Source organism: Portunus trituberculatus, chromosome 32, assembly GCF_017591435.1.
Source record: "Portunus trituberculatus isolate SZX2019 chromosome 32, ASM1759143v1, whole genome shotgun sequence".
NCBI lineage: Eukaryota > Metazoa > Arthropoda > Malacostraca > Decapoda > Portunidae > Portunus > Portunus trituberculatus.
Genome location: NC_059286.1, coordinates 6,511,843 through 6,535,681, shown reverse-complemented (window position 1 = coordinate 6,535,681; position 23,839 = coordinate 6,511,843). Strand labels below are relative to the sequence as shown.

General features: G+C 40.7%; 1 protein-coding gene across 5 annotated transcripts in view; it reads left to right on the top strand.

Moving 5' to 3' along the window:
* The first annotated feature begins 3,833 nt into the window (after nucleotides 1–3,833).
* LOC123511923 (phospholipase D1-like) overlaps nucleotides 3,834–23,839 on the top strand; it is a 42,197-nt gene continuing 22,191 nt past the window's right edge. The window contains exons 1-7 of one of the 5 annotated variants that reach the window (XM_045268010.1): nucleotides 3,834–4,001; nucleotides 14,310–14,369; nucleotides 16,152–16,412; nucleotides 20,897–21,056; nucleotides 21,460–21,521; nucleotides 21,923–22,046; nucleotides 23,212–23,362. In XM_045268010.1, the coding sequence (XP_045123945.1) occupies nucleotides 16,353–16,412; nucleotides 20,897–21,056; nucleotides 21,460–21,521; nucleotides 21,923–22,046; nucleotides 23,212–23,362 (557 nt within the window). In that variant the 5' untranslated portion in view covers nucleotides 3,834–4,001; nucleotides 14,310–14,369; nucleotides 16,152–16,352. Of the gene's footprint in view, nucleotides 4,002–14,309; nucleotides 14,370–14,984; nucleotides 16,413–20,896; nucleotides 21,057–21,459; nucleotides 21,522–21,922; nucleotides 22,047–23,211; nucleotides 23,363–23,839 lie in introns of those variants that run through there. The other 4 variants (XM_045268015.1, XM_045268013.1, XM_045268011.1 and 1 more) reach the window with 4 other exon arrangements.

The following is a 23,839-nucleotide window of genomic DNA, read 5'->3' as shown; positions in this document are numbered from 1 at the left end:
TTTAACTGACACCAAAAATATCAAGAGATTCCAAACCCCAGTAATCTTAAGGATTTTTCAAAAGAACTATAATTAAATTATTGGAACCTTGACCTCCCTCAAAAAACTATGAAATGTCCGCCCATTCTCACTTCAAAGGAACGAAACACGCTATGAAAGATATGAACAGTCTTCTTCAACACTTTAGAGTGAGGTAGATATAGAAATAAATAATTCACAGGGATGCCAACAAAAATATTATTGGAACATTAACACCGGTAGAAACTAATTCTACTTTTCATTAATTCCATTGACCATGAAAGCGAAACACTTTAAAACACGTCTACTATTTTTTGAAAACAATAACCACCTGATACTGGCTCAAACAAAAAATTTCCCTTGACGGTCCTGAAAATTTGGCGCCAAAAAACGTCCTTATTTAACACAAAAACTACACCCAAAATAACATGCTGCGCCCCACACACCTACGGAAAACACTTTAAACCTAAGGAAATAATTGTAAAAAGCATTATATCTTACTATTCAGCCCAAATAAACTGACCAGGAATTAAGGAAAATAGTCCTGGATTATGGCTGGGCAGGTAGGTTGGGGTAAGCATATCCAAGATGGAGGCGGGGCTGTAGAATGATCGACTCCCTCACCCTTACACCTCACTTAAACCTTCATCAAACTTAAACCAGTCTATGGCGGGTGTATCTCAATAGCTGATATGAAATTTAGCAACGAGGCTGCATGTTGTGGCAAGGTATGCCTATGATAATGAGATAAGGCAGGAAATGCCTGATAATTGAGGTATCTACTTCACATAAATCTTCACCAAATTCAAAACTGTCCATGGCGGCTGTGTCTGAAGAGCTAATTTGATAGCTTAGTCTCTCTCCTTCATGTTGAGGCAAGACAGGCCTAATATAGTGAGAGATATGGCAGGTCATGTCAATAATTAGGCATGAGCCGGCCGCCACCTCAGTCGTTCTGTATCAATAATCAGCTTAATATCAATACAGAAAGCTATATAATAGATGAATAACAAATAAAATATTCAAATGATGAAAGATAATACTTAACCTCCTCACCCAGACATAAAAAATGGCACGGAAGGCATTTGAATGATTTATCCTGAGTTATCCCTCGACTAACTCTGAGGCACGGTAATGTCTGTGTCACTCACTTTGATAACGTAGTCCAGCCACTGTGGTTGTTTCATGGTGGTAATAAGACGATTTAGAGACGTGGAAACACCAGCACAGTCTTGTTAATTCTGCCACTAGAATCTTTAAAACACTCGTGAAATCCCGTTGTCACTTTAACCAGAGCCTTTGGATGTAGAAACTTTGTTGATATGTCACTTGATGAGTCTTAAAATCCCGGATCAATTCAATCAGAAACATTTGATTAGATAAAGTAGCAACTGCTGGCCAGTGCACCTCCTTCCCTCACGAAAGACTCGTTTAAACTGAACTGAACTCAGTTGGGGGATGGGTCACCGTGGGTGGGTGGCACTGCCTGGATCTACCTGGATCAGCACAGCAACAGTTGCCTATTAACTAGCTTATTATTTGAAAAGAAAGTTTGCCATCACAGTGGTATTGCTAGTACTGCACGGATATAGGCAGTACAACTTATCTTGCATTTATTATATTAATAGTATTAGTAATGACATAAGTAGGTGTAAAATATTGTGAATCCTAGTGGTTCCTCACTGTTGGAAACGCGACCATTGATGACATTTTGATCGGGAATGCCTTAACCACGCCATGGCTTGTTCTTACTATAACAACCATTAACAAACATAACCAATGTGTCTGTCTGTCTCTTTCCATCCTTGTGAAAAAAAAATATAATAATAGATCCTATATGATTACTTTTATTCAACTGATGACATCACAAGGCCTGAAACACTAGCTTTTTTATTTATAAATGCGTAAAACTTCAAAGAAAGAGTAGTTATGTAATATTTACTATGCGTCAGAACAGGACAATATTAGTGTAGTGTCTCAATCCACTCTGCGAAATGCAATAATCAACAGTATATAAGCAATATATGGAGTGTCTTGAAGCATTTTACAAGATGTGTGCAGGTGTGGTGAAGGTTTGGTAAATGTGGCGCCTTTATGAGAGTGTTAATATTGGAGTTTTCAAGTGTGCGTGTGTGTATGTGTATATGTGTGTGTATCTGTCACCACCGCCACCACCACCACTACTATTATTATTGTTGCTACCACTACTATTACTACTCCTACTACTATTACCACTACCGCCACCACCGCCCCCTCCACTCGCCCTTAGCTATGCCACTGTATACAGACAAAACGTAACTAAATGAAGGCAAATGGATAATAAAGAGGAAAACAAGAACATCGGAAGAGAAAAGAGAGAGACAAAACGTAACTATATGGAGAGAAATGGATGATAAAGAGGAAAACAAGACATCGGAATAGAAGAGGGGAAAAAAATTAAACGATCACTGTAACTGGTGTGCCATTCATAGTCATTAATAATTCAGATACAAATTATCAAAGTGTTTGTCATTTCGCGTGCACTGTAACCCTGGCAGACTCAACACACTGTCCTGGGGCTGTCACAGTTAGGGTCACAGAGGAAGGTCACGGTATCATCCAGAAAAAAAAAAAGTCAAATTAACCTGAGAAGAGTAATGTATGTGATGAAAGACAAAAAGAAAAGGAAAAAAAAAACGCTGTATCAGTAGCACAATGAAATATCGTATACACAAGTCACGCTGGAATGAATGACATGATGAATAGCATAAAAAGGTCAAATTAACCTGAGAAGAGTAATGTATGTGATGAAAGACAAAAAGAAAAGGAAAAACGTTGAATCAGTAACACAATGAAATATCGTATACACAGTGATGCTGGAAGGAATAACATGATGGACAGTGGGAGAGAAAGTATCAGAATGTGTATCAGTTAAAAGAGGGTGGATGGCTGTCATTTAGGCACGCATATGTTTCGTCAGGAATACGTTTTATTAAGCAGTAAACGTACCTCCATATTGACATACAACAACGCTCTGCCCGTGGCCTATGTAGGTACCTTAACCGCGATGTGCCCAGCTGTAACTGAACTTATCATTGTAGCCAACTATTTAGTGTGCTCTAAGATAAGATTAACCAGAAAACGTGCGACACAGAAGGCATTAATCTGAAGTGTAATGATATCCGGTGGCAAGCAAACGATAAACTATCAAATGCCAAGGCGTATCAGGACAGGTATCAGCCTTTTCCTTTCCCACGGATGCAAACTAGCTAGTAACTGCTACATTTGATGGCAAATTTATCCATAATTCCTTAATAACGCTCAATTGTAAGTGTTTTGCCGCCACCAGCCCGGGCACAATGCCTTTAATGAAACACCCAAGAGAAACCTGTAATATTTATGTAGGTACTTAATTATAGTTGGCATTTTTTCTTCTTTTTTCGTGTGTTAGTTGTTTCACATCGTATGTAGAAAAAAAATATCAAGCAAGAAAATAATGTAAGAACTCGTGATTAAAGTGAGAAAAACGCAGTCATCATAAATTTCACTATTGTGTTTTGATATACAGTATCATATAATCTATAGCGTGAATAATGAAAGCATTGTGTGAGGTACAACAATCATCCCTATAGTACGATATTTCTCTCATACGAGAATGGAAGCTCAAAAAAAGACAAAAGAAGACACAAAGACAGCCAGGAGACCCAAAGTGGATTGAAATAATAGAAACAAATCATAAAATTAACCAATGTGTTTTGATATCCAACATTATACAATCTATAGTATAAATAGTGAAAACAAATAGTGTGATGTACAATAATCCTCCTTGCAGTACGACATTTGTTTTCATTCTTGTGGGAACGGAAACTCAAAAGAACACAAAGGAAGACACAAAGACAACCCGTAGTAGACCCAAGGCGGCTGGTGAGGAGTGACGTGTGGTGGACGCTGTAAGGATTTTCCCCTCCAGGATGAATCAACACCGCCTGACCACATAATTCTGAGTGAGTGACAGAATTACCGAGATGACAGACGAGCTGTGTGTGCTACTTTCTTCCCCCGCACTGTGCTTTGAAGTGAATGCTGTGTTGTAATGTGTGTGTGCAACAAGTTAGACCCTTGTGTGTGTGTGTGTGTGTGTGTGTTACCTTTAAGGTTTTTGGATGTATATTGATAGATACCTTAATTTTTTTTACCTTTTTACCCATATTCAACATTATTTACGAGTGCATAGAACCTTGTGTGTTATTCAGTATGTATTGTTTTTAAGCTTTCTGGATACACAAATCATAGAAACCTTAATTTTTACCTGTTTAATCCATATCCAGCAATATTTACGAGAGTTTTGGAGATAATCTTACAAAATCGTGAATAAGGGTGTGGTGTATTGAGTCAGACTAGTGCTAGGAACTCATTAGGTAAGGTACTAACAGCATCTTGTACCGAAATGTCATGCAACCTGATTAACTTCACTTCCACTACCATTATCTGTTTTGAGTCTTTCTTATTGTGCTTTGAATGTCTTTATCTGGCTTCCATTACCTTAGGAGTGTTATATTCAATGTTGTTAGTTGTTTTTTTTTTTACCCTGAATAAAGCGGTCATGCTGTAGTTGTATATTCAAACTTTTTTTTTTTAATTAGTTTTCAAAGGTAGTGTCTTGAAGTTGAGTTGTTTGTTGGGTGTCATCAAAAATTCCTCATCTGGAAGTACATATCTTAGTTTTGTACAATTTGAAGTTAGAAAAAAAAGAAGTTAATTTGGTGTGTTTCAAGAAGCCACTGAGATATGAAGGGTTAAGTTAGCCTGACAATTGGATAAAATAACACCTATCAGTTTTTATTGTTTTTTTTTTTTTATGTTTTTATTTTGGGGGTAGGGAGAGAAGGAGAGGACACACACACACACACACACACACACACACACACACACACACACACACACACACACACACACACACACACACACACATACATGGACTAAAATAGGAAAAAAATTAAGGTTACTGTCACTATACATCCAGGCACCTGTAAATAATACATATAGAATAACAACACACACACACACACAGGTTAAAATAGGAAAAAAATAAGGTTACTATCACTATACATTCAGGCACCTGTAGATGATATATACAGAATAACAATACACACACCTATAAACACAATTTTGATAACCCCTCAGCAATTAAGAAAAGGATAATTTATAATAAAACTCATAACCAACAGAAATATTTCTCTTTAGTATTAGAGAAGGTTGTCAATTATACTACCACTGAATTTTGAAACATGTGTGGCAGGAGGAGGAAGAGGAAGAGGGAAGCTGTCACCCAGTTATGCAAAGGGAAGAGGAGGAGGAGGAGGAAGAAGAGAGGAGTCCTTGGGGAGGGGGTTAGTGTTTTAATAAGGATCTGTACCTACCTTGATTCCTAATGGCCTAGTCAAACCTATGTCTAACTTAACCTAACCTTACCTTACCTTACCTTACCTAGTCTGACCTTACCAAACCTAACCTAAACTAACCTAACCTAACCTAACCTTACCTTACCTTACCTTACCTTACCTTTCCTTTCCTTTCCTTTCCTTTCCTTTCCTAACCTAACCTAACCTAACCTTACCTTACCTTACCTTACCTAATCTGACCTTACCTAACCTAACCTTACCTAACCTAGTGAGATTGATGTACAAAGATTGGTAGATTAATTTTTCCTTCTCTGTTTATATGAGAGGGGCAAATCTGGCAAAGGGCAACAAAAATGGCAAAACAAAAAGCCCCACTTAGATACTAGTCCCCAAGCAGGTCTGAGTTACTTAGCTACAAAAATGGGGTAAGTATCTTGAAATTTCCCTTCCAAATGAGTTCAGGTAATAGGATGATGCATAGGATGATATATGGAGTTCCAGAGTGTACCAGAGGAAGGAATGAATAATTGAGAGTACTGGTTAACTCTTAAGAGGTGGACAGAATAGGGTGGGAGGAAGAAGGAAGTCTTGTGCAGTGAGGCCACAGGAGGAGGGAAAGCATGCACAGATAGACTAGTAGATAACTGTAAAGGAGTCAGTAATTAGGTGTTGAGTCAGTAAGCTCAGACAAAGTAATAGATGGATGCTGATGGGTAGAAATAGTAGATTAAGTGTGACATGAATTAACTGGGATTGCAAGAAGAGGATAGGAACTGGATAGGAACAGATGAAAGAAGTTAACTCGAATGGGTGACCCTACCACTAGGTTGGGTTGGGTTGGGTTAGGATAGATTAGGTTAAGTTGGGTTAGATTAGGTTAGGTTAGGTCAGTATAGGATAGGATAGGATAGGATAGATTAGGTTAGGCTATGTGAAGAAGGAAATAGATAGGTTATGTTAGGGTAGGATCGGTTAGGTTAGGTTAGGCTGTGTGAAGAAGGAAATAGATAGGTTATGTTAGGGTAGGATAGGTTAGGTTAGGCTGTGTGAAGAAGTAGAAGGTGGAAATACGTAGATAGGTGTGTGTTTCATGAAGGGACTGCCACATGAAGGCCTGATGGCTTCTTGTAGCTTTTGTTATTTTCAAGTGTTCTTATTAATACCATTTCATTTTACTTATATTTATACCCTTTCATTTTAGTGCAAGAAAAGACATTAGGACCATTTATAATCTAGGACGTGCAAGATTTTCAAGCCAAGGATTTAAATATGAAGGACTTTTTCTCTTTCTTTCATTTAAGTTTAGGAAGAAAAGGTATTTAGACCATGTATAATATAGTCATAAGAAGAGCAAGATAGAGCAAGAAACGTAAATGAATAGGAGAAAAAAAGGCCCAATCAGCTGCCAGTCCATACAAATGTCAAAAAGATCAGCTAAATGTGAGAATAAGTATCTTGAAATTACTCTCATTAAAGAAATCAAATCATAAGAAGGAGAAAACACTAAAACAGGTAGTGTGCAGTGGATTTTTCTTTTCTCTATCATTTGCTTTAGTTCAGAAAAAGACATTTAAAACATTATTTATCTCACAAGACACCTTAAGACATCCAGAGTGTTCGGCATTTATACCTGACACTCCCTAACACTCCCCAACACTACAGGAGCCAGGTGTCATTCCTATCTGCGGCACGAGGCAATGACTGCTCCCCGTGGCCTGCCATTCACCGGCCAACACAGGTGTTGCCTATTTAGAGCTGGTTACTGTAATTATAGGGGACATGCCATACCTTCATGCTCCAGTCCATTCCACTCCATGACTCCATATTTTGGCTGTGTGTGTGTGTGTGTGTGTGTGTGTGTGTGTGTGTGTGTGTGTGTGTGGAGGGAGGGAAGGAGAAAGGAGGAAGGAAGAAAGGAAAGAAGGAAGGAAGGAAGAAGTGAAGGAAGTAAAGATAAGGAAAAGTTTGTGGGTTTGTATTTACTTAGTTGTAGTTTTACAGGGCCTGGGCTTTATGCTTGTGTGGCCCCATCTCCATATATACACTCATCCAATTTTTCTTTAAAGCTATGTACATTCATTGCTGATACCACTTCTTCACTCAAACTGTTCCAAGTCTCAATACATCGTTGTGGGAAACTATATCTTTTAACATCTCTCAGACATCTTCCCTTCCTCAGTTTTTTACTATGCGATCTTGTGTGTGTGTGTGTGTGTGTGTGTGTGTTGTGTAGGGAGGGAAGGAGGAAGGAAGGAAGTAAAGAAGATAAGGAAAAGTTTGTGTGTGTGTGTGTGTGTGTGTGTGTTTGTAGTTTATTTGTATTTATATGTAAATTAAACAAATATTCTATCTTTTTAATGCTAGATTGATAGAACATTCCTTAACTGTGTGTGTGTGTGTGTGTGTGTAATTCACTATTTTGATCTGCTGCAGTCTCTGATGAGACAGCCAGACGTTACCCTACGGAACGAGCTCAGAGCTCATTATTTCCGATCTTCAGATAGGCCTGAGACCAGGCACACACCACAGACTGGGATAACAAGGTCACAACTCCTCGATTTACATCCCGTACCTACTCACTGCTAGGTGAACAGGGGCTACACGTGAAAGGAGACACACCCAAATATCTCCACCCGGCCGGGGAATCGAACCCCGGTCCTCTGGCTTGTGAAGCCAGCGCTCTAACCACTGAGCTACCAGGCCGTGTGTGTGTGTGTGTGTGTGTGTGTGTGTGTGTGTGTTAATAATAGTTTCCTTTTACCACTACATATTAGATACCATTTGACCATTTTCTATTTCTTTTCTGTATATTCACTATTTAACATCACATCCAGCACTTAGAATTCCCAAAAATGAGCAGTTCTCATAAGAAAATAACTCTCGGAAGCTTTCAGTGCAAATCTTACATTAATCCTGCAGGTCTAAGTGGTGTAGCATATATGTGTTGCTCTCAGAATGAAGAAGGGAGATGAGGGTGGAAAATACAATAAAATGGGGAAGCAATCAGTGTACCTATATGTTCATTACGATCAATATAATCTCAAATTCGTAGGCTATTCACCTCACCCTGAACTGACTTGCCTGGGAGAACATGAAGCTTAATGACATTCTTCACACACTTGCTGGCAGAGGGAGGGGTGTTATTTCAGGGCCACTGCAGCTGTTTATATATACATGTAGTACATATGCCTGTATATATGTATGTATGTATGTATACCTGCATGCATTGGATGGGGTGGGATGGAACAGGGTGTGGTTGAGAAGATTTTAAGATAGTTTTAAGAGTGTTTAAATGTTGTTTTTAGAGTGTTTTAACCCCCCTTCAATACTGTGACACATTTTTACTTTGAGATTTGTGTATGATTAGACCATTTTATTGACATTAGGAAGGGTCTATGGAGGTTAGAAGATTAATGGTCACAGTCTTCACTATTTTGATCCCCTACATGAGTTTCTGAAGCTGTATAAAATCACCAAATAGTAACTAGAATGAATATGGAAACGTATCATGGTACTCAGGGGGTTAAAGATGTTTGGGGATGTTTTGAGGGTGTTTCGTGTGTTATAAGGATGCTTTAGGGTGTGTGTGTCCCGTCTCCATATCTATTAATGTCCAGCTTTTTCTTAAAATCATGAATATTCCTTGCGTTGACCACTTCCACGTCTAAACTATTCCATGCTTCCACCCTTCTATGAGGAAGCTATATTTTTCACATCTCTCCTATAAGTGGCCATTTTAGTTTTTCCCATGCCCTCTCGACATTCTTCCATTCCACATACACAGATCTTCCCTATCCATTTTTCCATGCCAATCATCACTCTGTATATTGCTATCAGGTCTCCCCTTTCTCTTCTGTTTTCCAGGGTTGGAAGTTGCATTCTTTTCAGTCTGTCTTCATAAGTCAAATCTCTTAAGTCAGGCACCATTTTCGTTGCAGCCCTCTGTACTTTCTCTAGTTTCCTTATGTGTTTCTTTAAGTTCGGAGCCCACTGTATTGTTGCATATTCAAGCCTCGGTCTTATCATTGCAGTAATTATTTTCTTCATCATTTCTTCATCTAGATATACGGACGCCACTCTTATGTTCCTCAATAAGTTCAATACTTCTCCAATTATTTTGTTTATATGTCTCTCTGGCGATAGGTCATTGGTAATTGTCACCCCAAGGTCTTTTTCTTCATGACTGGTTTTATGTCTTCATTTCCTATCTTGTACATACTCCTGATTCTTCTTTCACTCTTGCCAAACTCTATTTTCTTGCATTTTGTCGTGTTGAACTCCATTTGCCATGTACAGCTCCATTTCCATATTCTGTCCAAGTCTTCCTGGAGTAGTTCGCAATCTTTGTCACATCTCACTTTTCGTAACAATTTTGCATCGTCTGCAAATAGGCTCACATAACTGGACACCCCATCCACCATGTCATTTATGTAGACTGCGAACATTACTGGTGCCAACACTGATCCCTGTGGAACTCCACTCTCCACCAATCCCCATTCTGATGGTCTGTCCTTAATTATTGTTCTCATTTCTCTTCCTACCAAAAGTCTTCCATCCATTTTAGTAAACTGCCATGCACTCCTCCTACCATTTCAAGTTTCCAGATCAGTCTCTGGTGTGGTACCTTATCAAAGGCCTTTTTTAAATCCAGATATATTCCATCAGCCCAACCATCTCTTTCCTGTATTACATCTATCACCCTCGAATAGTAACATATCAGGTTTGTCGTGCATGAACGCCCTTTCCTAAAACCAAATTGACACTCACAAAGTATGTCATTTTTCTCCAAGAAGTCTGTCCATCTAGTCTTCACCACCCTCTCACACATCTTAGCTACCACACTTGTAAGTGACACTGGTCTATAGTTCAATGGGTCTCTCTTGTTACCTGATTTATAGATTGGGACAATGTTAGCTCTTTTCCAGTCTTGGGGCACTACGCCTTCCCTTAATGAGGCATCAATTACTTCACAAACTTTTTCTGCCAATTGCTCCTGCATTCTCTTAAAATCCATCCTGATACCCCATCAGGTCCCACAGCTTTTCTCACTTCTAAACTCCCCATCATGTTCTTGATCTCCTCCACCGTTACTTGAAACTCCTTCATAATCCCTTTCTGTTCCATTACCAGTGGTTTGTCAAAAGCAGTCTCCTTTGTGAATACCTTCCGAAAGCATCCATTCATAGCCTCTGCCATTTCCTGGGATCTTCACTGTATACTCCATTTACTTCTAAACTTTCAATACTTTCTCTATTTTTGATGTTGTTGTTCACATGTCTGTAAAAAAGCCTTGGTTGGTCTTTACATTTATCAATTATATCCTTTTCTTGTTTCTTTCTTTCTTCTCTTCTAATCAACACATATTCATTTCTTGCTCTTTTGTAACTTTCCCACTGCTTAATCCGTCTTTTCCTTCTCCACCTCTTCCATGCATCCTCTTTTCTTGTTCTAGCCTTTTCACATCTATCGTTAAACCAGTCCTGCTTTCCAACTTCTCTATGTTGTCTTATTGGTACAAATTTTTCTCACCTTCTTTGTATATTTTTATAAATTCCTTCCACTTTTCATTTGCTCCTTAGCACTCTTGAATTTCATCCAATTTGTCTCTTGAAAGAATTTCTTTAGGTTTCCAAAATCTGTCTTGGCATAATTCCATCTTCCCACTTTATATTCTTCATTTCTTCTAGATTTCTCTTCGTCTATCACCTTGAACTCCAAAACTGCATGATCACTCTTTGCTAAAGGGCACTCCACCCTCATCTCCTCAATGACCATTGGCTCTGTACTAAAGACCAAGTCCAGTCTTGACGATGCTCCCTCTCCTCCAAACCTAGTATCTTCTTTGACCCACTGAGTTAACACATTTTCCATTGCCAGTGTCAATAGTGTATTTCCCCATGTTGTCTCTGATCCTTCCATTGACCAGTCCTCCCAACACACCTCTTTACAATTAAAATCTCCCATCATTATAGTTCGTTCACAGCCACCCAACATTTCTTCCAGACATGTTCCTGTATCACTTATCATTTCTTCATATTCCTGTACTGACCATGCATTTGTCTTAGGTGGTACGTACACCACTATGTAGTGCCTCTTTTTTCCTTCATTAGTTTCTGCTCTGATCTTTAGCACTTCTGCCTTTCCCATACCTTTTTTCACTTGATCCACCTTTATATCTTTTTTAACCAGCAACATCACTCCTCCTCCCATCTTACCTACTCTATTTCTTTTCCAAACGTTATATTTCCCTTCTCCAACCTTCATCAGGTCTTCTCCCTCTCTCAGTTTTGTTTCAGTAAGACCCACAATATCTGGGTTCTTGTCCCTCAAGTAATCGTTGAGTTCTAAAATCCCGATATCACTCCATTTATGTTGGAATACATTACATTTCGCTCATATGTAAGTTTCTTTAGTCCTTTCTTGCTGTACTTTTCTGGGTTATGAACCACTTCCTCAGTCTCATATCCAAGATTCTCCAGAAAAACTCTTTCTTCTCTTCTTCTGTCCTCTCTTCATTTTTTTCAAAGCCTCCTTTCTCAACTCATTTAACATTTCTCTTTCCTTTTCACCGAGATCTCTTCTCAACCAAATCTTCCTTGTTGTTTCCTGCTGGGCTAGCCTCCATGACTTCTCCACCAATTCATCTACATCCTTTTGTGACTTAAGTTTGATTCTTATTGGCCTCATACCTTCTCTTGTGAACTTTCCAATTCTATGGAAGTCCTCTATTTCTTGTACTAGGTCTTTTCCTCCTCCGCACCACATTAATGATATTATTTATCACCTTTTTTATGTTTTTCTCTCTCTCCATTTTACTCGGTGTCTTATCCTCCTCCACACCAAATATCACCACACATCTCTTTTTGTCTACAGTTTCCCTCACCAATGTCTCATTTGACTTAATAACCTTCACCACTTTCTCAGCTATCTTCTCTTCTATGATCTGTGTGTGTGTGTGTGTGTTATTAGCTGAGTGTAGATTTAGGTGGTGTGGACATGTGAGAAGAAAAGAGGAGGGCTGTGTATGAAGTGTTGTGGAGGTAGTGGAGGAAGACCAGGAGGAAGAGTGAAGGAAAGCAGGTGAGCTGTAAAGGAAGACTGAAGGAAAGCTGTGAAGGGAGAGTGAAGGAAAGCTGGAGGTGAACTGTGGAGGAAGACTGAAGGAAAGCTGTGAAGGAGAGTGAAGGAAAACTGAGGTGAACTGTGGAGGAAGACTGAAGGAAAGCTGTGAAGGGAGAGTGAAGGAAAGCTGGAGGTGAACTGTGGAGGAAGACTGAAGGAAAGCTGTGAAGGGAGAGTGAAGGAAAGCTGGAGGTGAACTGTGGAGGAAGACTGAAGGAAAGCTGTGAAAGGAGAGTGAAGGAAAGCTTGAGGTGAGCTGTGAAGGAAGACTGAAGGGAGAGTGAAAGAAAGCAGGGTGTCTATGAAGGAAGACATGGCAAGGCTGAACACTAGATAAGAGACCATGTATGTAGTAGTGGTTCATTAGCATATGTGGGCCTTTTTGTTGAATCGTTTCTGTTCCCCTTGGCCAAGTCTCTCCTCTCACATAGAAAAGAAAGACAAATTGGTAGGAATAGCCTCAGAAAATGCTTGAACTGTTCTTTTTATCCTTTTTTTAATGATTGCAAAAATAGTAGTATCTGAAACTCAAGGTGCCTAGTCTCTTATAGTAGCCATCCAATCTCCCTATTGAAAGTAAGGATGTTAAAGGAAATATTGATGATTACTAGCTAGAATATTATTTTTTTTTTATCTGAAATAACATTAAAACCTTTGCTTGGATTTATAGAAATTCATGTTCTTTCTCTCTTTCTCAAAAGAAATAGTAAACAAATAAATAAAAATAAATTAATAAATAAATAAATAAAAGAAAAAAAACACCTTGTGTGTTTAAGAGGAAGGTTTCAAGACATTTATCCCATTCTTTTGGCTAACTCTCTTGGACCTGCTTAGGGACTGGCATCCAATGGGACCTTTTTGTTTAATAATTTTTTGTTGCCCTTTGCCAGATTTTCCCTCCTAAGCGAAAAAGAAAATCTAATGCCATGGTTGTACTTAAGTGATGATTGGATAAAGCAAATCATGTCACATTTGAACAATTAAACTGCTCAGAGAATATTGCAGTGTTTAAGAACAGCTGTCTTAATGCTTGATTATAACTACTGCTGACTCAGAATGACTCATGCAGGGGTGGCAAATGGATATAATACAGCAGCTTCTATATACTTTAAGAACCCTGTACTCTAGCTTATATAATGTACTTGGGCATAGATGTTTGGCACCATGTGAAGGGTAGGCTGTCATAGTACAAGTGTGGACAGATATTTATAGTAGAAGCTTTTTTGTATGTACATAAACCACAGCCCTGCCACATCTGTCGTGTCACTGGAGTAGGTGATGCAAGACTGTGAAGCTACCTGAGTGATGATCGAGCAACAACTTCACCTTCTGGATATTAATAGTGAAAACAGTGCAGAATATTTTAGCTAACCCATCTAACATAATGTGCATCATCCCACATAATGCACTGAGGTAATGGGCTTGAATTCTCCATAATCTAGCAACACCTTCACCTTCTGGATATTGATAGTGAAAACAGTGCAGAATACTTTGACCTAACCAACCTCAGCTAATCTGTACCATCCCACATTACACACTGAGGTAACAGGCTTGAATTCTCTATAATCTAGCAATACCTTCACCTGGATATTAAGAGTGAAAACATTGCAGAATATTACCTATTACCTAACACACCTAACCTAACCTTTATCCTCCCACATTATGCACTGAGGTAATAGGCTTGAATCTTTATAATCTAGCAACACCTCCTTCTACTGGTTATTATAGTGAAAACAGTGCAGAATATTTTTACCTAATACACCTGACTTAACCCTTATCCTCCAACAGGTAACACACTTGAATTCTCTACAAGTAAAGATGCACAGGTAGCAAGACTTCACTTGAACTGTGAGTAAAGAAAGGACAAGAAGGAAGGAAGGAAACATGTATTAGGAAATAGACTTGAAGTTTCATTTGGGAAGGAAGGAAGTGATGTAAGCTTGCCTATGGGAGAATGCCAGACAAAGGAGGTATAAGAATAGAACCCAGAGACAAAAAACAATCAGGGTACAAGGAAGAGGAGTACAGATTGTTTTATATTTAGCTGTGTGTCAGTCGGGAAGGAAAAGAGAAGTAGGATATGAGGATGTGTGAAAGTATAAAGCCATTAGTGGATGAAATATGGGAAAGATGAGCAGGAAAGATGAGTAGAATGTTGAGGGTGAGGGTTTGAGTGTGTGCATGTGATGAGGAAGAAGGAGGGGTTACTGACCACTTGTGTAGCCAACCCCCATCATGATAATTTCACATATTGATTGAGCCCAGTGAAGGTAAAAAGGAAGGCAGGTGTTAGCAGAGGTGGTGGTGGTGGTGGTGGTGGTGGTAGTGGTGGTGCACTCTTCTACTACTACTACTACTACTACTACAACTACTACTACTACTACTACTACTACTACTACTACTACTACTACTACTACTACTACTACTACTACTACTACCAGAAAGGTGGTGGTGGAAGTGCACACTACTACTACTACTACTACTACTACTATTAATAATAATAATAATAAAAATAATAATAATACTGTTTTTTTTTTTTTTTTGCTGTTGTTGCTGCTGCTATTATTACCATTGCCATCTTTTCAACCTTCCTTCTGTCACCACCGCACCTACTACTACTACTACTACTACTACTACTACTACTACTACTACTACTACTACTACTACTACTACTACTACTACTACTTCAAACCAACCCAAATCCAACTTCTTTCACTTCCACTACAGCTATAATTGCCGCCACTATACCACCTTTTTCAGCTTCCCCAACCTTGCTTCCCTCCCAAGCCCCCTCCCCCTCTCCCTCTCCTCCTCCCCAATCAGTCACACAAGTGTTAGACCGCCCCTGGTGCACCCCGCCAGTACAGCCGCTACACCCAGACTTTCCTCAGTTTCTCAGGCATCTTTTGCGGGAGTTGCGGGCAGACAGGAAATTAAGAGTTGCTTGAATATTTTCCCACGTGCGTCGTGTGTTGAGAAGTTGTGTTTCCCGGCTTTTCTCGCGCCTTAGCACGCTTGCAGAGTGGAGCGCTGCTTTTTAAGAGACGTGATAAATGTGTTTACGGAATGAGGCACGAAACATTAGTGATGTGTGTTTGTCGGGTCTTGATGCACCACGGCCTTCAGGAAGCGTGTATTGATGTGCTGTATTGTTCACCATAGCTCCTGCTTGTCGCAAGACGTCACGTCACACGCACCCTTTGTAGCGTCGTGGTGTTTTGTGGCCGCGGCGCTTGTGCAAAGTCTGCTACATCACTGCACAACTACTTTCCTGGAAGAGTGTTAGTGTGGTGCACTTTTCACTACGATTTCTGCTTCCTGCACAGCGCTACATCTCACTTGTAGTCGGCGTTCTAGTACCTTTTGTTGCTGTACCAAACCTGCTACAACTCAGGCTGCTGGAAGAGTGTCTGTCTGCACGGCGCACGCAAGTCTGCTTGCTGCACAGCGATACAGCCTTCACAACACAACACTTGCAGCTCTCACACCGCAACGCCTCCTATCAAGCTCACCAATCCCAGCACAACACTCCCCAGCTGGCTATTATAACACCACACATTCGCAGCGCAGCGCGTGTGGGCCTCATCTCGTAATCATATTGTTTTCATCTGATCGGCGTCGCTTGATCAGCTGTTGGGGGAGTGACTGACGAGGCAGCCGCCCACATGACCACACACTGCCTGTACGTGGATGGCCCCTCTCATCAACGCAACCAACCTCCCTCGTGGATTAGCAGCTAAATAAAGGAAGGAACAAGCACTACACCCCTCGCAGCAACTAAGAAGGCGTTTCATCTTAATCTCTGCTACGTGTTTCCCGCCTCCCGTCAAAATGTACCGCTCAAGTGTGACTCTCGCCTCCTCGGGCTACCTCAAAGAGTTCAGGCGCAAGGTAAGCTGTGGAAAATGTTGGGTCGGTGGTGTGACTGGCCCGTATTCTGAAACGCAGCATTCTCACCATCACTGTTTTCCAAAGGTTCCAGGTGAAGATACTCGTGTTTTGAAGAGTGTTTTTTTTTTTTTATGGTTCTGCTGGTGATGGATTGGCAAGATTTCTAGTTTATCATAAGAGAAAAAAAAAACCCTTGAAAATCCTGCTGATCATTTCTGTGGCCTTGGGAAATTGTCGTAGTGAGAGGGGAAGTCTTTTGTGAATACGGACGTCTGCAGTGCGTGATAGTGAAATGCCATGGGACTTGCTGTAGTGATGGGTTGGTATGACATCCGTTTTGTAGAAGTATGTGTTTTTGTGTTTATTTAATTATTCTAGTGTTTGGTCTTCTGTTTACACTACTGGATTAGTTTATTTTTTTTTTTATTTATTTACAAGTATTGACATTTACATGAACTAACGCCACTATATTGAGTTTATCATTTGTAATTTCCGTTCACTTGCTCATTTCACCCGTCTTGTGTCAGATTTCGCTAGTCTATTAAAGCACGCAGTAACATTAAACTTACCTCTCAATCTCCTTACACATCCTTCATAAATACAACAAAGCTCCTTAGCGAGTTAATATCCTTGGTGAAGAATTGCAAGCAGTGAGTATGGCAGTAGGAAAAAAATAGGAGCATCGTCCTTATTAACCTTCACCTCAAGATAGCATATAGTGCTGTGGGGAGAGTCATTGATAACATGGTAGCTATTGCACATATGAGTAAATAGGAAAAAGTAGGTGTCGCCAGCTGTATGAAGAGAGAGAGAGAGAGAGAGAGAGAATATGATAGCTCCAGTGATCTTTCCGTGTAGTTCTCTCACCCGCATCAGTTCAGCCGCTATGTAATGAAATAAACTTGAATCAGCAACATTGAGAAATATGATGACCTTTTTCATTATCGTCTTCAGCTTGTTGTTGTTGTTGTTGTTGTTGTTGTTGTTGTTGTTGTTGTTGTTGCTGCTGCTGCTGCTGCTGCTGCTGCAATAGTAGTAGTAGTAGTAGTAGTAGTAATAGTAGTAGTTGTACTTGTCGTTGTTATCTTCAGTTGTGTGTAATGGCAATGTTTGTTGTATTGCGTGCGCTCACACACACACACACACACACACACACACACACACACACACACACGTATACTGAATGTGCACGTTCAGGTAATAATTTTAGGTGTTAAAGCCATTTCGTGACCGAGATTCAAGTGTGTGTGTGTGTGTGTGTGTGTGTTTGTGTGTATGTGTGTGTGTGTGTGTGTGTGTGTGTGTGTGTGTGTGTGTGTGTGTGTGTGTGTGTTTCACCTCGGTTGTCTGCTGGTCACCCAGCCAGTCTTCCCCGTTACGGAGCGAGGTCAGAGCTCATAGACCGATTTTCGGGTAGGACTGAGACCACATCAACACACAACACACACCGGGAAAGCGAGGCTACAACCCCTTGAGTTACATCCCGTACCTATTTACTGCTAGGTGAACAAGGGCCACACATTAAGAGGCTTGCCCATTTGTCTTGCCGCTTACCGGGACTCAACCCGGCCCTCTCGATTGTGAATCGAACGTGCTAACCACTTCACTACGTGGTGTGTGTGTGTGTGAGAGTAGGTGTGGGTCAGATTCACCTCATTTAACCAGAGACACACCTGGTACTTAACACACACACACACACACACACACACACACACACACACACACACACCGCGTAGTGTAGTAGTTAGCACGCTCGACTCACAATCGAGAGGGCCGGGTTCGAATCCCGGAAAGCGGCGAGGCAAATGGGCAAGCCTCTTAATGTGTGGCCCCTGTTCACCTAGCAGTAAATAGGTACGGGATGTAACTCGAGGGGTTGTGGCCTCGCTTTACCGGTGTGTGTTGTGTGATATGGTCTCAATCCTACTCGAAGATCGGTCTATGAGCTCTGAGCTCGTTCCGTAATGCCTGCTGGGTGACCAGCAGGCGACCGAGGTGAATTACACACAACACACACACAAGCACACACACTTGCAGCTACCAGTATATTCCTTCTGTATTTTGTTTATCTCGCTACTTACCTAATCGTATCTTATCTTGTCTTTGTACACACACACACACACACACACACACACACACACACACACACACACACACACACACACACACATACGTGCGCGGTTGGGAAGGATATGATGCAAAACTGCTCTCTCTCTCTCTCTCTCTCTCTCTCTCTCTCTCTCTCTCTCTCTCTCATGATTTGATGTTTTGTCGCTGCTTTTGTTGGCTGTGTGTGTGTGTGTGTGTGTGTGTGTGTGTGTGTGTGTGTGTGTGTGTGTGTCTGTGTGAACGCCCCCAATGTTATTCAGTTGCTCACACAAGCCAGCAGGCCCGGTATCTCTCTCTCTCTCTCTCTCTCTCTCTCTCTCTCTCTCTCTCTCTGCCGTTATCTTTCCTCACTCTCCCTTTCCACATCTCTCCTGATTCCTCCCTCCCCCCCCCTTTACAAACCCTCCCCTTTGACCCTCTCACTCTCTCTTCGTCCTCCACACACTACCCCCAGGACCTTCGCTTTCCTTGCTTCATTCTTCCTCCTTCACCCACTTCGCTGCAGTTCTTTTCCTTCTTCCTTTGTTATCAATTCAGAGTCACCCGTTTGTGCTACTCATTTCCTTTTCTTACGTCACCACCACGGTCTCTCTCTCTCTCTCTCTCTCTCTCTCTCTCTCTCTCTCTCTCTCTCTCTCTCTCTCTCTCTCTCTCTCTCTCTCTCTCTGACCGTGTTTATGCCATATAAGGAGCAGTGTTTTGTAATGCATTGTTTTTTTACGTAAATATTTTCTTTAATGACATCAATTTTTAAACGCCAATGTGTTTAGTCTTTGTGCGCCAATATTTTTAGTCTGCTCTCAAGGTCTTTTCTTTCTTTTTTTTTCATTTTTTTTTTTTCGTTTGACGGTGCAGAATTCTCGCCACTCGTCAGACTGTCACGAGAATCATCCATATAGCCTTGAAAATTCCACCGCTCTGTTGATATGCAAAGACTGTATTTTGAATAACTTCCGCGCACTACACCTTCAATTTTTTCAGACGGTTGTAGATTGTTGAAGTAACACATGTTTTAACCCTTCAGTACTGGATACATTTTTACCATGAGTTTTGGGTGTACATAGTTGGACGATTTTATTGACATTAGAAAGTAAGTATTTATTGAGTTCAGAAGATTAATAGCCAGTCTTCACTTTTTCCATCCCCACATAAGTTTCTGAAGTTGTATTAAATCCCCATATAGTAAGTAAAATAAGTATATATAAAAATGCATCGTAGTACTGAACGGGTTAAGGGTGTCTTTAATACGTTTCAAGTGACAAAGTAACACGATATGTACATTATCAACAGCGAGAAACATTTGAAACACTTGAAACCTAACTAAAGAATCTCTGTAGCCTTGAAAAATAGTCGTGGTGAGAGAGCAAAGTATTTCTGGACACAATCATTAAATATTGCTGGTAAATAACCTTCGCCCTTCAACCTAACTTAGGAATCAGTGGGCTTTGAAAATGGTCGTGGTGAGAGCAAAGCGTTTCTGGATACAACCATTAAATATTGCTGGTAAATAAACCTTCCCCTCCTCTAGACTAGTACGAAGACTCTACACTACTACGAAGACTCTAGACTAGTACGAAGACTCTAGACTTGTACGAAGACTCTAGACTAGTACGAAGAAAGCAAAACACCAATACAGGTCCACGTATATAATCTTGTATACTCAAGCACTTCTGGGCATCACCTCTACTATTTGAAGATGGTTTATTTAAGTTTACATGAGTTTTGAAAGGTGATTTTATTGTTCTAGAGGCAGATTGACAATATTTCTACATTATTAACTGGAAAAACACTTGAAAACCCGCAAATCATGTCTGTGGCCTTGGAAAATGGTCGTGCTGAGGAAATAAAGCGTTTTTTAAATAAGTTTGTTATGGATATCTAGACAGTGACAAGATTTATACATTATTAACTGGAAAAACTTGAAAACCCCGCAAATCATCTCTGTGGCGTTGAAAAATGCTCGTGGTGACAGAATAAAGCGTTTTTAAGGAAGTTTTGTTTTGAATCTAGACGCAGTCACAAGAGTTCTACGTTATTTCAAGATATTTTATTTAAGTTTATATAAGTTTTTAAAGGTGTTTTTATGGTTCTATTGGCAGATTGACAATATTTTTACATTATTAACTGGAAAAACTTGAAAACCCCGCAAATAATTTGTGGCCTTGGAAAACAGTCGTGGTGAGAGAATAATGCGTTTTTTATGCAAGTTTGTTATGGTTCTAGAGACAGTGACAAGATTTCTACATTATTAACTTGAAAAACAATGAAAACTCCGCAAATCATCTGTGTGGTCTTGGAAAATAGTCTTGGTGAGAGAGCAAGGCGTTTTTGAACACGGATATCACAAGTATACACCTTCCTCTCTCCCCTTCTAGATAAGCAAGGGGGATGCCAAGCAGGAGATGACGCCACTAGCATCCCACGAGGAGGTTGCTGGGACCACTCCAGATTACGGCGGCACAGCTGAGACGCCGAACTCTGGGGATGCGGGTACTGATGCTAACGCCGCCTCTGAGCCCGTGGTGGAGAAGCAAGGTTGGTGAGGAAGGGTTGTGTTGGTGTAAGCTTGGGTGGAGGTTAAGACAGGGGGGGTAAGAAAGGGGATGTGTAGGTGGGGTGGTGTGTTGTGCTTGGCTGTGTGTGTGTGTGTGTGTGTGGTAAGAGAAAATTTAATTAAGTGTGTGTGTGTGTGTGTGTGTGTGTGTGTGTGTGTGTGTGTGTGTGTGTGTGTGTGCCCTCGTTTATTTATTTATAGCAACAAGAGCGGTAAATAGAAATGAAGTGAAGTGTGTGTGTGTGTGTGTGTGTGTGTGTTTACGCGCGCGCACAGTAACCTCGCTATCCTCTGCACAAGGCAACACACACACACACACACACACACACACACACGGTAGATGGATTGAGCCAAAATATTTAAAGTATCATATTCCCTTTGCAGAGGAGACAGAGGCTGAGGCAACAGATGTTCCAGATGCGAAGGCTAACGGAAGGAACAGACCGGTAAGGCAGGCTCTCTCTCTCTCTCTCTCTCTCTCTCTCTCTCTCTCTCTCTCTCTCTCTCTCTCTGGTTCATCTTACTCATCCATACATTCATTCCATGACACGAAACAATTACCCCCCCCCTCACCACCACCACCACCCCGAGCACCCATCCACTTGGTACTGTGATCCATCATTATGTTACCAATTGCTTTTCTTTTATGTTCACATGCGCATCTTTCAGTTATTCCTATCATACAAACCAACCTTTCCCTACAGTGCCATCCTTGTTCAGCCCCTCCCTCCTCCCTCCCTGAACCAACACAGACCCCATTCGCTCCAATATACTCCCTACCCCCATCTCTTGACTCGTATTCCTTCCCTCATTCCCCTCCTCCCCTCCTCACTCTCGTCTCTCACAGCTTCGGCCAACGCTCAAGATTCTAGCCAGCGCGCAGAGTCCCACCCTTGCCTCACCAGACTCTGATAGCGATGTGTTGGGCTTCCTTGATTACACTCCAGAGGCCCTTAGTGACGCTTGCGATGGTGAGGATTGGTTTGCGAGGTTATGGAAGTATGAGGGTTTGGAATGGGATCTGCTGGGATGGGTGGGTGGTGATAGGAATGAAGTTTGTGGTGAAAGAGAGGATGAAGGAGATTTGAGGATTATAAAGGAGTATTTTGAGTGTTTTACAAGATTTGGTAAAGTGGGGGTCTCGTGATTAGAGTGAAGTTTGGGTTGGGAAAGATGATGAGGGAGATCTGAGGATTATAAAGAAAAAATATAAATGTTGTACGAGATTTGGTAGAGTGGGGGAATGGTGAAAGAATGAAGTTTGGTCTGCGAGAAAGGATGAAGGAGATTTGAGGATATGAAAGAAAAAAAAAGGTGATGCTTTATGAGATTGGTGGAGTGGGGGGAATGGTGTCAGAAATGAAGTTTGGGGTGAAAGGATGAGGAAGATTTGAGGGTGTGAAGGGGAAAATATGAGTGTTTAACGAGATTTGTGAGGTGGGTATGTTTGGTAGCAGGAATGAAGTTTGGGTTGTGAGTGTGAGATTTGAAGATGTAAAGGGGGATAGAAGTAATAGAGGGAGATGAAAGTTTGTTGTTTGTTAATGGGTTGTCTTTAGAATCCTATAGCAAAGTTAGATTTTTCCTTGTTTTTTTTTTTTTTCAGGTTGTTACTTTCCTTGTTGATTGTAATTGGTACTTTGTGTTAGTAGAAGTCATTGATAAGTGTTGTTTCCCATTGAATAAGTAGAGTATTTTTGAAGGTTTGCAATAGATAATCAGGTTTTTATTGAGATTTTGTTTATAAGATAGGTAGTGATGTTTACTGTAACACACACACACACACACACACACTCTCTCTCTCTCTCTCTCTCTCTCTCTCTCTCTCTCTCTCTAGCTAATCTATTACCAGTACCTACCACACATTACACAATACCACCTCTACACCACTACATCACCACCTACCACACCAGTATCTCCCACATGTATACATCACACCACCATACCACCCTTATGATACTACCTCACCACCACAAATCACAACACCACCACTGCACCACCTACCACAACACAATACCACCCCTACAATACTGTCTCACCACCACAACTCACAACACCACTACTACACCACCTACCACACAACACACACCTTCCATAACCATCCCTACACCACCTCACCAGCCTCCACCCCTCCAGGCCGTGGTTCCAATGCCTACTCCACAGTGTACCAAGCCACCAAGTACACAGAGCTTATGCCTGGTGCCTTCATACCAAGCCTTCCCATCCACCTTAGAATTGCCAGGGTGCAACCAGTCCACTCCCACATCCATATCTTCAACAACCATGTGTAAGAGAGAGAGAGAGAGAGAGAGAGAAAGGATGTTGTAGTGAAAATCTTGCCTAATTATGTACTTACCAGTTATTAAGTTATCATGAAAGAAATGTCAGAGAGAGAGAGAGAGAGAGAGAGAGAGAGAGAGAGAGAGTATAAAATGCGAGATTTCCTACTAATAGCTTAATTAAGTAATTAAGAAAGAATGTCAGAGAGAGAGAGAGAGAAGTATAAAAATGCAAGATTTCCTACTTCTAGCTTCATTAAGTAATTAAGAAAGAATGTCAGAGAGAGAGAGAGAGATCAAACTACTTTATAACCAAAAATTAATAGTTTCTTATTAGTAAAACCAAAATATGCTAAAAGAGAAACCAGGTTGAAGGTAGTGAAGGAAAAAATGGGCTTATAATCTTTTCTCTTATGGGGAGGATGAGGAAAAATTACTCACAAACTTTAGAATCTAACGCAAAACTTACAATACAACTTTCCTAC